The sequence below is a fragment of the Vanrija pseudolonga genome, chromosome 2, assembly GCF_020906515.1.
Source record: "Vanrija pseudolonga chromosome 2, complete sequence".
Taxonomy (NCBI): domain Eukaryota; kingdom Fungi; phylum Basidiomycota; class Tremellomycetes; order Trichosporonales; family Trichosporonaceae; genus Vanrija; species Vanrija pseudolonga.
In genome coordinates, this window is record NC_085850.1 from 2,146,239 (window position 1) to 2,159,624 (window position 13,386).

Here is a 13,386-nt window from a genome sequence, read left to right on the forward strand (position 1 = left end):
AAGGGCACCACGCCGGGAGGGGACGACCACCGGCCAGGCGCGTGAGACGGCATCATGAGATACGAGGGGCCCGGGGTGGGGTCGATGCTCGGTCCCCGGGGGGCAGGAGGCATGTTGATGAGCAAGGGCGATGGCTCGCCGTCCGCGCCAGCGCACGCCGACGACGGCTGAGCGACCGCGCTGGAAAGCGGAAGCACGACGTCTGTGAAATGAGTCGCGCTGCAGCGGCCAGCCGGGTGCGAGGGCGAGGCGAGGGGGTCATGAACTACCCGCCAGGTCCGTTACCACAACAGGTCTAAAGCAGTGCGGTAGCGCAAATCTCGACTTCGTATCCCATGAAGCGGCGGCGGGTGTTCGACTCGGCACGGTGACCGGCTGCCCCCCTCCTCGGCGCTCGACTGGGGGCATGTCCGGCCCGAACCCGGCCTTAGGTTACGACCAGAAGTTCTCTGGAATCCTAAGGGGCCTGACATCTTTTGTTGTGTGTGTGCGATGGTGCGCTCGGACGCCGCGGACACAGGCTGACGCGAGATCTTCCTCTTTTTGGGCGAGCTTTCCGTCACCGCCGCGGGAGGGAAGCATGTGAGCATGTTTCTCAATACGGCCAGTCAAGCTACAGTCAGACTGAGCGACTGCGTGCATCTAGTGCAAGCCGTCCAGACGCCGCAACAACACTCGCCGGTGTGTTGGTTCCAGTGTTCATTCCAGGTCGGTAGCTGTGACGTCACGATCTGCACCCAGCTAGGTGAAACCAGCCATCTGGTTCCAGCGACCCAACCAACCCTCCGTGGGTGCCCGAGTCTGGACCCACGTCGTCCCCCCGACCCCCATTCCCCAACGCGTGCGCGACGACACGACAAACACGCACCGACAACAGGCAGTCACCCGACCATGCATCATGAGGCCCTAATCACTTTACTTGCCCGCAGCGGCGGCCTTGAGCACCTCGCGGTGCGCCTGGACCTTGGCCTTGAGGTCCTCAATGTCCTTGCCGAGGCGGGTCTGGGGCCGCGAGAGGGCGGGCTGCTCGCCCTCGATCTTCTTGGCGTCCTGGCGCTCGTGCAGCTCCTCGCGCGCGTGCTGCATGAACTTGTCGTACTGCTCGTCGTCCTCCTTGGCGCGGAGGTCGACCAGCTTCTTGAGGTGGCCCTCGATGTCGTCGAACACGGCGTCGATCTTGGCCGACAGGTCTTCGGGCGCAGACTTGGCAACGATAGGGGCGGACATGGCTCTGTTGCTGGTGTCAGCGGCAGTAAAGGGCAGCGCGACGCACAGTTGTTGAGGATGGGCGGTGCAAGCAAGAGCAGCAGTTGATGGGGAAAGGCAGGACAACCAGCCGCGGTCTATTTATTGTAAACGAGGCCTACCTGATCCTGGCACTGTGTGGGAAGATGACGCAATGACGCGACCCCGGGTCTAAATGCCGCACATGCTAGAATGTGATCGTGCCTTTGCTGTCTCGACGTGCGGTCAAGATCAACATCATGCGCGAGGTAGTAGGCGCTGATAGCTGCTGTGGCATGTGGCAGGGTTGAGCTGCAGGCGTCAGTTGTTGTTGACCTTGCACGCGGGCCTGGGTGCGGCGCCGAGGCCCGCGCGCCACAGGGCCGAGGCGAGGCGGGCGAACGCCGGCTCCAGATTGACCAGTACATTGCCTATATGGTATACGTTACAACGAGTAGTGAGGGGGCGGGCTGGCGCAGGTGTGGCGTCAAGCGCCGAGAGTCATGAGGCGAGTACAGGTGTGCATGCACGCCGGTGGTGTAGAGTGGTTGGTGGACGATAGCCGCGCCTAGGCGGGGCGGGGTTCGGCGTTGGGCCGCTCACTGGTCAAGCTGGCTGCGGTCTGCCCCGGCAGCGAGCGCACACGAGCTGATAGCGATACAGGCACCGACGCCGGAGGTCACTCAGTCCTCTAGCTACGCCATCAGCACAGCTCAAAGCCAAGCCCGCCCACACCCACCCACTCTACAGCCTCGACTTGCCAGCCTCGGCAGGCCCCCGTCCCCACCCCTCCCAAGCAGGCGAGACCTTGGCTGCGTTTTCCCAGTCGGTACGCTTCGGCGGGCTCGGTGCGCGCGGTAATGTAGGCGGCACGGCAGCGAGCGCGGCAGTGACGTGCACCCGGACGGGGAGGAAGGCGGGGTGCGAGAGCGACGGGTTGAAGGGCGGGATGGGCGCGCCGCCGCGCGCCGCCGCGTACGGCGCCGTGGTGATGTACCCCGGCGCTGTGGACGACGGGCCGAGGCGCGAGGCGTGTACTGGGATGCTGGGCCGCTTGTCTCGTGAGAGCATTGTGAGGTGGGTGAGTGAGAGGAGAAATGCCGCACGACGTCGATGTTGGCGGCGGCGAGTAGCAGGCCCACCGCGAGTCCGACTAGCGGCGGTGTCCTTGTCGGTAACTTCGCCTGGCGGGAGACCGGCTGATGGAAAGGCGGCCACGTGGAGTCGTTAATCAATCATCCCTGTTAACCGCGTGACGGTCACGTGCAGTGGGTCTGTGTATAACTCGCTTGGCAGACGGCGTCGATCCGTCAAGAGGCGGACCTCCATGTTGCCGTTGGCGGTTTCTTGCCGACAACAACTGATCACATGCTGGTGCATTTATCGACTCAGTCGGACGCCGAGGCGCCGAGAGCTGCGCTCGGCCGTCCGACAAGCCCCAGACTCCGACTCGGCTCTCGTCGGATCTCTCCAGCAGCCGCGTAACGAGGCAAACACCACACAACTCTCGCACCCCGCCGTCCACTCGCGTCCACATGCATCCCGCAATCCGTCGGCCGGATATCTGTTGCGCTCTGCTCGCCCCCACTGGCCTCGATATGGTCGAATCACGCCTTGCGCGTTGGACTGTTGTGCGGAGATCGACAGTGCACAAGGCGCGACGGGATCCGGCCACCGGCGCCGAGTGGCCATATCGGGTTTGGCCCGCTGAAATGACGCGATGGCGATTTGGACGAAGGACCCACTCCGACAAGAACCGCTCACACCTACAAGAGCCGACAGCAGCAACGGGCCCACCCCGACTGACCTGCATCGCAGCATCTCCACTGTCCCATTTCAAGCGAACATTGTGAGTCTTGTGCACTACTGTAGCACTATCACTAACAGGAGCCAGCCCAAGCCCACCGCCATGCCCAGCATCCCGACCCACGCTATCGCGACCCGCGTCCTGCACGGCGACGACGTGCAGTCCGCCGCCGAGCGGGCGTTCCACCCCGTCGTGCCCCCCATCTACTGGAGCGCGACCTTTGCTGCCGAGGACGCCGAGACGTTTGCAGGCATGTCGGCCGACCCCCGCCACCCGGCCGTCTACACGCGCCACGCGAACCCGACGCACGAGCGCGTGCAGCGCATCATGGCCGACCTCGAGGGCACCGAGGACGCGCTCCTCACGGCGTCGGGCATGGGCGCCATCTCGACCAGCATCCTCGCGCTCGTCAAGAAGGGAGACCATGTGATCGCGCAGACGCGCCACTACATGGCTGCGTCGCGCCTGTTTGCCGACGTCCTCCCCAGCTACGGCGTCGACGTGTCGATCGTCGAGCAGACCGACCTCGCAAACTTTGAGAAGGAGATCAGGCCCAACACGGTGCTGATCTACATCGAGACGCCCGCAAACCCGACCATTGTGCTCACCGACATTGTCGGCGTCGTCGAGCTGGCCAGGAAGCACTCGACGCCCAACAACCGCATCCTCACGGTTGCCGACAACACGTTCGCTGGCCCAGTCAACACGCGCCCGGCTGTCGACGGCGTCGACGTGGTCGTGCACTCGGCGACCAAGTCGCTCGGCGGCCACCACGACCTGACGGCTGGAGTGATCTGCACGTCCAAGGAGCTGGCGACCAAGATCCACCTGATGCACACGATCCTCGGGTCGGTCGCGTCGCCGATGGACGCGTGGCTGCTCCTCCGCGGCATCCGCACGCTTACGCTGCGTATCGACAAGATCAACAGCAACGCGCTCGCCATCGCCGAGTTCCTCGAGAAGCAGCCCAAGGTCGAGAAGGTCTACTACCCCTTGCTCAAGAGCCACCCGCAGCACGAGCTCGCCAAGCGCCAGATGAAGGGCGGCGGACCTGTGATTGCGTTCGCAGTCAAGGGCGACTACAAGGCGACGGCCGAGTTTGTCGCCCAGCTCAAGCTCATCGTGCACGCCGTCAGCCTGGGCGGCATCGACTCGCTCATCGTGCACACGGCGACCATGTGGCGCAGCACCATGACCGAGCAGCAGATGGAGGAGGCGGGCATCGCCGTCAACTTTGTCCGCTTCTCCGTCGGAGTCGAGGACGTCGAGGACTTGAAGGCGGATCTGACGCAGGCGCTGGCCACTGTGCCAAACTAGGATACGCAGAGTGTATGTTTCTGGGACTTTGAATGCATGGTTGTAGGAAGAGGGTTGCTTTTGTCCATGTCCGATGTGGGTCCGTTGGGCGGTTCGGACCGACAGAGCCGGGTCAGAGCCAGGCTGCTGCGGCGAGGTTGCCGTAGAGCCGGGGATTATATCCAGTCGGCGTTGGCCGCGGGCATCAGAGCCGAGCCGACCCTCGTTCTCCATCGGTACTCGTCTCGACGAGCATCTCTTGGCGAAAGGACGACGAGTCGACTTTGGCTTCTGTGCATATCATACCCTCCTCGCACGTTTAAAGCGACCCAGTCGACCCCCTTAGCTTCGCTTATCCCCACACTCACACACACCACAGCAATGGCCACCCCCCGCCCCCGCCCAGACTACGCCAAGCTCTCGATCCGCATCGCGACGCCGGCGCAAAAAGTCCAGTCGCACAAGAACCAGTACCCCGAGTGGGGGCAGCCGCGCGGCTTCGACGTCCCGCAGTTCCTGCACCGCGAGACCATCCTCAACGGTGACGACAGGCCGTGGGTCCGCGACGGCGGGTTCACGACCTGGGTGCTCGTCCCGCGCGACGATCCCGAGTCGCTTGACCTCCTGGCTTCGTGCGAGACGTGAGTGGTGCTGGCTGGGAGCAAGGGATGTGCGTGGGGAGGCGGAGCCTCGGTCTGTCAGCGGTGCGAGAGACGTACTTGGATTGCGCCGTTCACTACCACTCACTTCGGGATGCGCCGCGACGCCCTCCACCACATCCCATCCGCAGCACGCTACTGACACCCCCCCCCCCAGGTACAAGCGCGACTCGCTCTACCTCCCTCCCGGCGAGACGACCCCGCGCCCAACCACGGCATACGGCATCGCGTCCGTCTTCTGCATCCCCGAGCACCGCGGAAACCGGTACCCGACCTTCCTGCTGCAGCTGCTGCACTACGTCATGGCGGAGGAGGGCACGCTGCCGCCGTTCCCGGCCGCCTGGGGCGCGCCGCCCGACATCAAGGGGTACAAGGACGCGCGGTTCTCGGTGCTCTACTCGGGCGTCGGGCGCGTCTTCTACTCCAAGGTGCGCAAGGGCGACGGCGAGGCCAGCGAGCCCGGCTGGGTCGCCGACGAGCACGCCCACCGTATCTGGCAGATCGAGGACGCGCCCGCGCCGCAGGTCGACGGCCTCGAGTTCCTCGGCGCTGAGGAGGTCGAGAAGCTCGCTTCCGGCGTCGACGAGTACATGAAGGCTGAGCTCGTGAACACTGGCGACAAGAGCAAAACGCGGTTGGCGATCTTGCCTACGAGGTGAGTCGCGACTGAAGGGCGCACGAGTGCTCGGCTATCATGCTGTCTATCGGCGGCTCGTGCCGATACACACAGCTGGGCGATCCGGCGCCAGCGACACGCCCCGACGATCAGTGCTGATCCCCTCCGCAGGAACATGTTCGGCATCCACCCTCTGCGGTACGAGCTCGCCCCCGGCCACCGCAAGACCGCGACGTTTGGCGTGCGTCTGCCTGCGCCTGCGCCAGGCACGCCGCAGCCGTTCTTCACGTACACGTACGAGATCAGCTCGGCGCGGCCAGAGCGCCTGGTGCTGCTGTACGTCCAGCATCCCGTGCCCTTCTCGGCTGTGCTTGCGGCCGCGAAGCACGAGGGCGTGGGCAGTATCGAGATGTGGGGCGGCTTTGCTGGCTGGGATGCCGAGGCGGGCGGCGCCACGCTCGACAGAGACGACAGCGTGTGCGCCCTCGCGCAGTACGGCTTTGGGGGAGACGACAAGGTCGAGTGGGAGTGGGTCGAGAAGTACGCCTGGTGCTAGAGGGTCTCTGGCGCTGCTGCTATGCATAGGCTCGTTGTTACGTGGTAGCTGCGCGGAAAGCGGAGAGGAACAAGGGGGTTGTGGGAGTCTGACGACTGGGAGTACGCGGGAGAGCGAGCGACCGGGTCGTCGTGCATGTTATGTCTGATGCGAGGAACCGTGGGCACATGGCTCGCTGGTCATTGTTGTTGTCGTTGCTGCTGCGCCTGTTTGACATGGTCGCCTTCCCCTCCCCGCGAGGAGAAGTATTGCCACCTACGACTCTTGTCCCACGTTTGCTGGCAGTGCGGGGTTTGCCTGCCTGTGGCTCCCTCGCTTGGCGCTGTGTTGCCTTGCCTTGCCTTTAAAGGGTCCAGTCCTTGTCAACATGACGGCTCCGGGAAATTCGCGTCGTCCACCACCACAGAGGTCTCGGGCTCGGCGCCGGCCCCTTTCGATCCCTGCACCGCTTGCCTGACTTGGGCTTGGGAGATCATTCCTCTCCTCGATTACTTTTGCGACCTCGACACTTTCTCACACTTGCCTTGCCGCGTTTGTTCCTCGCCGTGTCGTCGTGTTGTTGCATACTTCGTCGCAACTCATAGCACCCGCTCGCCCGCCCACCACCGACCAACGCAGCAGGCGTATAACTGCACACCACCATGCCGCGATGGGGACCCAAAACGCGCCTCCTCATCCCCTCGACCCCCGACCACGTCGTGCGCGACTCGTCCCCGACTCTCAACCCAGAGCTGTACGCGACCACGCCGGTGCGCGAGCGGACCCCGACTGAAGACCACCCGCCCGACCCGATCCACGACCCCACTGCTACCCCTGCGTCCGAGTACGCCGGGCCAATACACCACGACACGACCGAGCTCGTCGACATGACGCAGAAGCGCGCGCCCAACCTCTTCATCACGACGCCGCAGGGCGAGGCTGGCGGGGCCGCCACCCCGCGCTCGAGATCCTCCGGCTCCCACTCGCCCGCGAAGAACGGGGGAGCGACCCCGACGTCGCCGTGGTCCCCTCGCACGCCAGCTACCGCAACGACCGCCGACTACCCGCCCACCAGCGCCCGTTCGCTCGTCGCCCCGCCCAACCCCATCCGCGAGGCGCGCAAGGAGTGGGGAAGGCCAGAGGAGAACGACGGCCCGATTCACAGCCCCGACTCTGCCAACCCGTCTAAACCTGAACGTGACGCTAAGACCTCGGTGCACCGCTATGCGAAGCCCGTGCGCCGGTTGCCATTCCGCCGCCCACCGGCGTATGAGGACTCTGGGTGGCTGCACGAAAGCGACCGTGCGACCCAGTGGCTGTCGGCGTTTTACGACCTTGTTGTCGTCGCTGTGCTCTCAGTGTTCTCGTCGACCCACAAGATCGCAGTTCCCTCGGCCATTGGAATCTTCTTCTCGTGAGTCGTGCGTGCTAGGTGTCTTGTTGCTGACGACGCGCAGCTACTACATCGTTCTCATCTGTGTGTGGACAACACAGGTCCACTACGATGTGCGATACGAGGCCGAGGACACGTTCCACCGCGGTATGAAGCTCCTGCAGATCATCGTCTTCGTCTACTTTGGAGTCTCAAGCGGCGGCTGGGACCCGAGCAAACTCGGCACCTTTGATGTTCTTGAGACGCAAGAACTCAGAGAAGATCCTCGACTCTATGCTCGGCAGGTGACTGCAGCCAGTGAGTGCCTTGTTGCCCACAGTAACTGACCTCGCCAGCGAAGGGTGACCAGAGTTGGAAGACGGTCGTGATCGCCTTCGCCGTGAGCCGAGCGCTCCTGGCCCTCCAGTACATCTTTGGTACGCAGTCTCCTTGTGGGATAGCTCAGCTGACATGTGCAGTCGCCTTCGCAGGCCGCAAGGCTAAGAGACCCAACATGGGCCCCAAACTCGCTGCCTTTTCCTCCATTGTCTCAGGCTTGATGGCAGTCGTCGCCGTCTGTGTACCTGCCGACACGGAATCCCGATACTGCGGCAAAATTGCAGCTCTTTACCTTGGCATTGCCATCGAGTTCTTCACGACCTGGTTCGACATGTATGCTTACAAGATTGGGGAGAGAGCAAATTCGACTCCCGTGGTGGCTATCGCTGAGAGATATGCCCTCTTCTCACTCATCATTTTGTGAGTAGGCCCATACGCTTGCGCACCACATGCTGACACGTCACAGAGGAGAGGGCTTTGCTTTGTTGTCTGGACAGTTTGGCAAGGCGGTCGATGGGCTTGATATCAAAGAAGCGTCGGTGTACGCACAAGTCTTCCTAGGTGAGAGAATCTGGTACTCGGCGGTCTCTAATCCCTCCAGTCATTCTCGTCGTCTACAATGTGTGGAGCTTTCTGTTCTCGGTGTTCCACCAGAAAGATACCATCAACCCGAGAAAGACGGCCTGGTGGGAAATTGTACACGTTCCGTTACACTTCGCCATCCTGCTGCTCCTTGCCGCCATGGTTGTGAGTGTTTTCTTGGACCGTGACCTTTATCGTTGACGTCAAAGAACATCATCGTCATGTCCTCCTTCTACACAGCATTGACAAAAGCTCTCGATTACTTGTCCATCGAAAACATTACCAGCCAGGACGCAAGAGACAAGGCTGAAGTCAGCATGAACCTGTTCTTCAACCGCCTCGATCCCAGTCTCCTTCCTCCGACGCCTATCGTGGATGTAAGCGCTCCCGACAACCAGCAACTGCTCTATGGATACTCATTCTTGGCCGGCGTGATGAAAGCAATCTGCGAAGTGAGTACCAGTACAGCCGCATCGCTGACGCTTGTAGAAGTCGTCAACTTACATGAGTGATGAGGTGTCAGCCAGTCTTGGTGATCTCATTGGTGCAAATCTATCAGACTACAACAACGAGACCTATGTCAACCAAACTGGGGACCTGTTTGGCAACACGCTCGTCCAAGTAGTCGACGACGCCTACTCTGGTACCCTTTGGCTCTTTCCTGCGGCAGTGAGTCGCTTTGCCTCTCAAAGTGCTGACCACACACGCAGGGCATTGTGTTGATAACCTGTGCGCTTCGCTCCCTAACACGCTATCACCTCCAAGGCGTCTCTCATCGTATTGTTCACTGGACCCAGCTCATCACTGGAGTCGTGCTTGCCCTCCTAGGTTTGCTCGATCTCGGAGGCGGAAGCTACGTGGACAAGGACGGGAAGAGGTCGGACAAGACAAACGCAATGTACCGTCTCGTCGACTCCGATGGCGCGATTGCCGTGGTTGCCTGCGTCTACACTGCCGTCAACATTGGAACGATTGTGAGTTGTTGGCATTCACGGCTTGTGCTAACCATGTCTAGGTGGCGCTCACCCTCATTCACCGGATCAAAGGTGGTGTGTTTGGAAGCGAGTCATAAAGCGAGGACATGGGCCTGCGACAGCAGGCCTCCAAATGCCCTGCATACTCTACCCGCCCTTCCCAGATGGACCCGGCTGCATCGGCGGTGAATCTCTTTGTCAAAAGCTTTGTTGTATATCCCCCCATCTATGTACATTGTGCTCATTTTGGCATCCCTTTCTCTACAAGTGCAGCTTGAAGAACTCCGCAAAGTCCTCGTACGCCTCCTTGAACTTCTCCGCCTGCTTGGCGTCGCTCAGATCCGCCCGTGCCGCCGCCCAGCCGTGCACCGAGTCGTTGTACCACTTGAGCTTGTTGGTGCCCGGGCGCGCAGCCTCGAGGCGGGCATACAGCGCTTCGATCTCGGGGCGCGGCTCGCCGGCAGACGGCAACAGAAGAACAGGGACGCTGACGCGGTCCGCGTCGTCGGGGTCGATTGCGCTGGGCGTGGCGTGAGCAAGCCTGGCTCTCCCTCTCCCAAGGCACTTCCACTTACCTCGGGTGCGCCGTCGCGATCGCCGCAAACCCATTCACCGCGCGGCTGAGCACGACCGCCTTCCAGCCCCAGCAGAAGCCCGCCACGCCGACGGCGTACCCCTCATCCTTGAGCGCCGCCAGAGTGTCCGCCACGCGCTGGTCCTGCGTGCTCGGCTTGCCGGGATATCCGGCGCGGAAAGCAGTGCGCGCGTCCGCGCCCTTCTGGCTCCCGTTCCCCCACCAGGCCTGCATGTACTGCCCGTCGAGGAAGTCGGGGACCGCGATGCGGTAGCCTGCTGCTGAGAGGATGTCGGCGCCTGCGAGGGCGGGGGTGTTAGCGAGTGGACGAGGAGGGGGTGTGAGAGAGAGGAGGTTGGGACCGCGGCTCACCCTGAAGAATCTGCGCGCTCGAGAAGCCAAACACGTCGTACACGAACAGCACGGCCTTGCCCGTGTCCTCTGGCCCGGTGAAGTACGTCTTGATCCCCGCGAGCTCGCCCCACGTGCCCTTGGGGGTGTAGGTCGCCTGGACGGGCGGGAGGGTGTTGCACTCTGCGCGCGGGGTGAGCTGGCTGGCTGCGGCACACGCGCACTCACGGTGGTCTTCTGGGATGGACATGTTGCTGACGACGACGAGGTGTACTCTTCAACTCTCGCTGACTGATACTTATACGTCCAGACGCCGGGCGGAGGTCGGTATCGCGGCATGTCAACATAGCGCGTCATCGCGCCGCCCTCACGTGCCGCGGCGCCGCCTGCGCCGGCTGGCTCGGCTGCACCCGTCCACCAAGATGTGTACATGTATGCGCCGTCTATCATCTACAACTAGCGGCTAGTGCTTGCCGCCGCGCTTCTTGCCCTTCTTGGGCTTGGTCGTCGCGGCAGCAGCGGCGTCGGCGTCGGCCTTGGCCTTGGCGTACGCCTCCTCGGCGCTGGCGGTGGACGCGGCGGCTTTCTCGAGCGCGATAGCGGCCGCGGCGGCCTCGGCGTCGTCCGACGCTTTGGCCGCTTCGAGGTCGAGGGTCGCGTGGTGCGTGTGCTCGGCCACAGCGACAGCCTCCACCACCTCGTCGACCTTGACCTCCTCCTCGGCGGCAGCGACCACCTCGGCGGCCTTGGCCTCCTCGTATGCGGCCGCGGCGGCGTCTGCGCTCGCCTGCGCCGCGGCGTACGCCTGCTCCGCGCTCACCGTCTCCTCGGCTGCCTTGTCGAGCGCCCGCGCGGCGGCCTCAGCGTCCGCGACAGCATCGACGACCGCATACCCCTCCAGCTCGCTCTCGGTCGGCGGGCCCTCAAACGTCTCGCGCGCGATGCGCCAGTACCGCTCCGGGTCTGCCTTCATGTGCGCCACGTGGGCCGACTTGCCAAAGTTCTCCCGGCGCACCGTGAACCCGAGGGCCTCGGCCTCGCGCGCGTGCGCCTCCACGTCGGCGGCGTGGATGAGCTTGTCGGCGTCGCTGTAGATGTATGCTCTGCGGACCTCGGACGCGCGCGCGATCGGCGTGTTGTGGCTTGCTGCTGCGGTGCGCAGGGGCCCGCCGGGCCCGCCGAACACGCGCGAGATGTTCTGCCGCAGCCAGAACCACGCGACCATGGCGTGCAGGAACGGCGAGAGGATGCGCCTCAGCCATGGGGGGAAGGACAGGGCGAAGGCGGTGAATGTTGACCGGTAGTGGAACTGGCCTGGCGTAGAGTCCAGCACGAGCGAGTACCGCGGGAGCGTGACCTGCGCCTTCTTGAGGACACCGCGCAGCGCCGCGAGCGCCGAGCCGCCGCCGTTCGACCATACGTGGATGAGAAGCTCTGCGCGCGGCGCACGCGGCGGGGGCTTGACGAGCACCCCGCTGATCTCGCTGTCGGCAATGTCCGAGGTGGAGACGCTGCTGCTGATGCTGCTTGCGTCCGTCTCGTCCTGCGGCGCGGGGACGACGCCGCCGACCGCGAGCTCGGGGAACGCATCGCGCAGCACGGGGATGATGCGCGCAAACTGGCGGTTGCGCTCCGTCCGCCGGCCGGGCACCATAAAGTCGGACAGCTCGGTGCGGATCACGACGATCGGCGAGGCGGGGTACGCGATGCGGTAGGGCGTGAGGTACTTTGCGATGTGGACGTCCTGCGCGCCCATCCATGTCGCGAGGAGGATGAGCCGTGGATGCTTGCTGGACGCTTTGGCGGCGACGGCATCGGGCTTGTACAGGTAGACGCTGCGCGAGAGCCGCGATAGGAAGCCGAGCGGGTGTGGTGGTGTTGTTGTCATTTGTTTGGGGGTGTGATTGTAGTAGCACTGAAGGAGTGTGATGGAGTGGGATGAAGAGTAAAGTCGAGTAGTCTTTGCATGTCGTCGGCGTTGGTGTCCATGTCGTTGCCGGTGACAGACATGGAGCGCTGGGTGGTGCGTCTCTCGGGCATCGTCATTTCTCGGCCGCCGTCTCCGTTTTGTATGAACCGCTTACGAACGCCAAGCAGAGCCGACAATGACGGAACCAACCCACCCACCCCCGCACGCGACAAGCGACCTCCATGACGGAGCCCCTGCATTCATTCGATCCATGCACACGCCTCGCGGCGGCGGCGTGAGCAAGCCGCGGAATGCAGATGCGCTGCACGCCGTCGAGCGACCACGGTAGCGAGGCCTCGACCGCTGTGCCCAATAACAACCAAATCACATCCCTGCAGCCTTGCAGCCCTACACAATCGCCGCCTTCTTGGCCGCGTTCTCGACCTCGTCCACGCGCTCCTTGTAGCGGCCCTGCACGCGGGCGAGGACCTCTGGCGGCGCGAGCTCCGGTCGGCCAGAGTTGAATGGCGGGGCAGGCGCGTACTCGATACCGAGCTGGATCGCCTGTGCCGCCTCGGGGCCGGCAATCTCAGCGACGATGGTGAGCGCAAAGTCGATGCCGGCAGTCACGCCTCCACCGGTGAAGATGTTTCCGTCGCGCACGACGCGGGCGTCGTCGGGGATCGCGCCGTACAGCGGCAGCGAGTGCCGCCAGGCCCAGTGCGTCGCTGCGCGCTTGCCCTTCAGCAGGCCCGCCGCGCCGAGGATGAGCGAGCCGGTGCACACCGACGTGATGTACTTTGCGTGCGCGGCGAGCCGCTTGATCTGCTCGATGAACGCGGCGTTCTCGACCGCCTGGCCCGTCCCGATGCCGCCAGGGACGAGGAGGATGTCGATCTTGGACGCGTCGATCGACGCCAGCGTCGGCAGCCTGCCGAACACGAGCCCGTCGGCTTCGATCTCGCCGCCGTCCAGCGACGCAGCGGTGATCTTCGCGCCGGGGAGGCGCGCAAGCACCTGGTGTGGGCCGGTGAAGTCGAGCTGTGTGACGCCGGGGAAGAGCGCAACGACAATGTTGAACGTGGGGGCGTCGGTCGCGGCGGCCATTTTGGTGGGGCTTGCTGGCTGGTTGTGTTAGCTGCCGTGTC

At 63.7% G+C, this 13,386-nt stretch overlaps 7 protein-coding genes across 7 annotated transcripts; 3 read left to right on the forward strand and 4 right to left on the reverse strand.

The window, feature by feature from the left end:
- Window positions 1-874: 874 nt before the first annotated feature.
- Window positions 875-2,295, reverse strand: LOC62_02G002586 (uncharacterized protein; the record flags this gene model as incomplete). The annotated part of the gene is made up of 2 exons (XM_062769097.1): window positions 875-1,231; window positions 2,012-2,295. The coding sequence occupies 2 exons, from the start codon at window positions 2,293-2,295 to the stop codon at window positions 916-918; spliced, it is 600 nt and encodes a 199-aa protein (XP_062625081.1). The 3' UTR covers window positions 875-915.
- Window positions 2,296-3,133: 838 nt separating this feature from the next.
- metB (Cystathionine gamma-synthase) lies at window positions 3,134-4,348 on the forward strand (the record flags this gene model as incomplete). The annotated part of the gene is made up of 1 exon (XM_062769098.1): window positions 3,134-4,348. The coding sequence occupies one exon, from the start codon at window positions 3,134-3,136 to the stop codon at window positions 4,346-4,348; it is 1,215 nt and encodes a 404-aa protein (XP_062625082.1).
- Window positions 4,349-4,601: 253 nt separating this feature from the next.
- On the forward strand, window positions 4,602-6,158 carry LOC62_02G002588 (uncharacterized protein; the record flags this gene model as incomplete). The annotated part of the gene is made up of 3 exons (XM_062769099.1): window positions 4,602-4,968; window positions 5,144-5,641; window positions 5,774-6,158. Exons 1-3 carry the CDS (start codon window positions 4,709-4,711, stop codon window positions 6,156-6,158), a joined length of 1,143 nt encoding a protein of 380 aa, XP_062625083.1. The 5' UTR covers window positions 4,602-4,708.
- A 508-nt stretch (window positions 6,159-6,666) lies between these two features.
- Window positions 6,667-10,589, forward strand: LOC62_02G002589 (uncharacterized protein). The gene is made up of 13 exons (XM_062769100.1): window positions 6,667-7,551; window positions 7,595-7,827; window positions 7,866-7,946; window positions 7,989-8,268; window positions 8,315-8,409; window positions 8,450-8,595; window positions 8,640-8,882; window positions 8,920-9,099; window positions 9,141-9,404; window positions 9,446-9,924; window positions 9,980-10,277; window positions 10,351-10,512; window positions 10,558-10,589. Exons 1-10 carry the CDS (start codon window positions 6,800-6,802, stop codon window positions 9,500-9,502), a joined length of 2,331 nt encoding a protein of 776 aa, XP_062625084.1. The 5' UTR covers window positions 6,667-6,799; the 3' UTR covers window positions 9,503-9,924; window positions 9,980-10,277; window positions 10,351-10,512; window positions 10,558-10,589.
- Window positions 9,666-10,579, reverse strand: SPAC977.15 (putative AIM2 family protein; the record flags this gene model as incomplete). The annotated part of the gene is made up of 4 exons (XM_062769101.1): window positions 9,666-9,924; window positions 9,980-10,277; window positions 10,351-10,512; window positions 10,558-10,579. 4 exons carry the CDS (start codon window positions 10,577-10,579, stop codon window positions 9,666-9,668), a joined length of 741 nt encoding a protein of 246 aa, XP_062625085.1.
- A 203-nt stretch (window positions 10,590-10,792) lies between the features above and the next one.
- Window positions 10,793-12,217, reverse strand: LOC62_02G002591 (uncharacterized protein; the record flags this gene model as incomplete). Its single annotated transcript, XM_062769102.1, has 1 exon — window positions 10,793-12,217. The coding sequence occupies one exon, from the start codon at window positions 12,215-12,217 to the stop codon at window positions 10,793-10,795; it is 1,425 nt and encodes a 474-aa protein (XP_062625086.1).
- Window positions 12,218-12,646: 429 nt separating this feature from the next.
- inhA_0 (Isonitrile hydratase) lies at window positions 12,647-13,345 on the reverse strand (the record flags this gene model as incomplete). Its single annotated transcript, XM_062769103.1, has 1 exon — window positions 12,647-13,345. One exon carries the CDS (start codon window positions 13,343-13,345, stop codon window positions 12,647-12,649), a length of 699 nt encoding a protein of 232 aa, XP_062625087.1.
- Between the last annotated feature and the right edge of the window lie 41 nt (window positions 13,346-13,386).

Coding starts and splice junctions, on each gene's coding strand:
- LOC62_02G002589 (XM_062769100.1), top strand. CDS start 6,800: ATGCCGCGATGGGGACCCAAAACGCGCCTCCTCATCCCCTCGACCCCC. Junction 7,947..7,988: donor GGCCCTCCAGTACATCTTTG/GTACGCAGTCTC, acceptor TGACATGTGCAG/TCGCCTTCGCAGGCCGCAAG. Junction 8,269..8,314: donor CTCTTCTCACTCATCATTTT/GTGAGTAGGCCC, acceptor GACACGTCACAG/AGGAGAGGGCTTTGCTTTGT.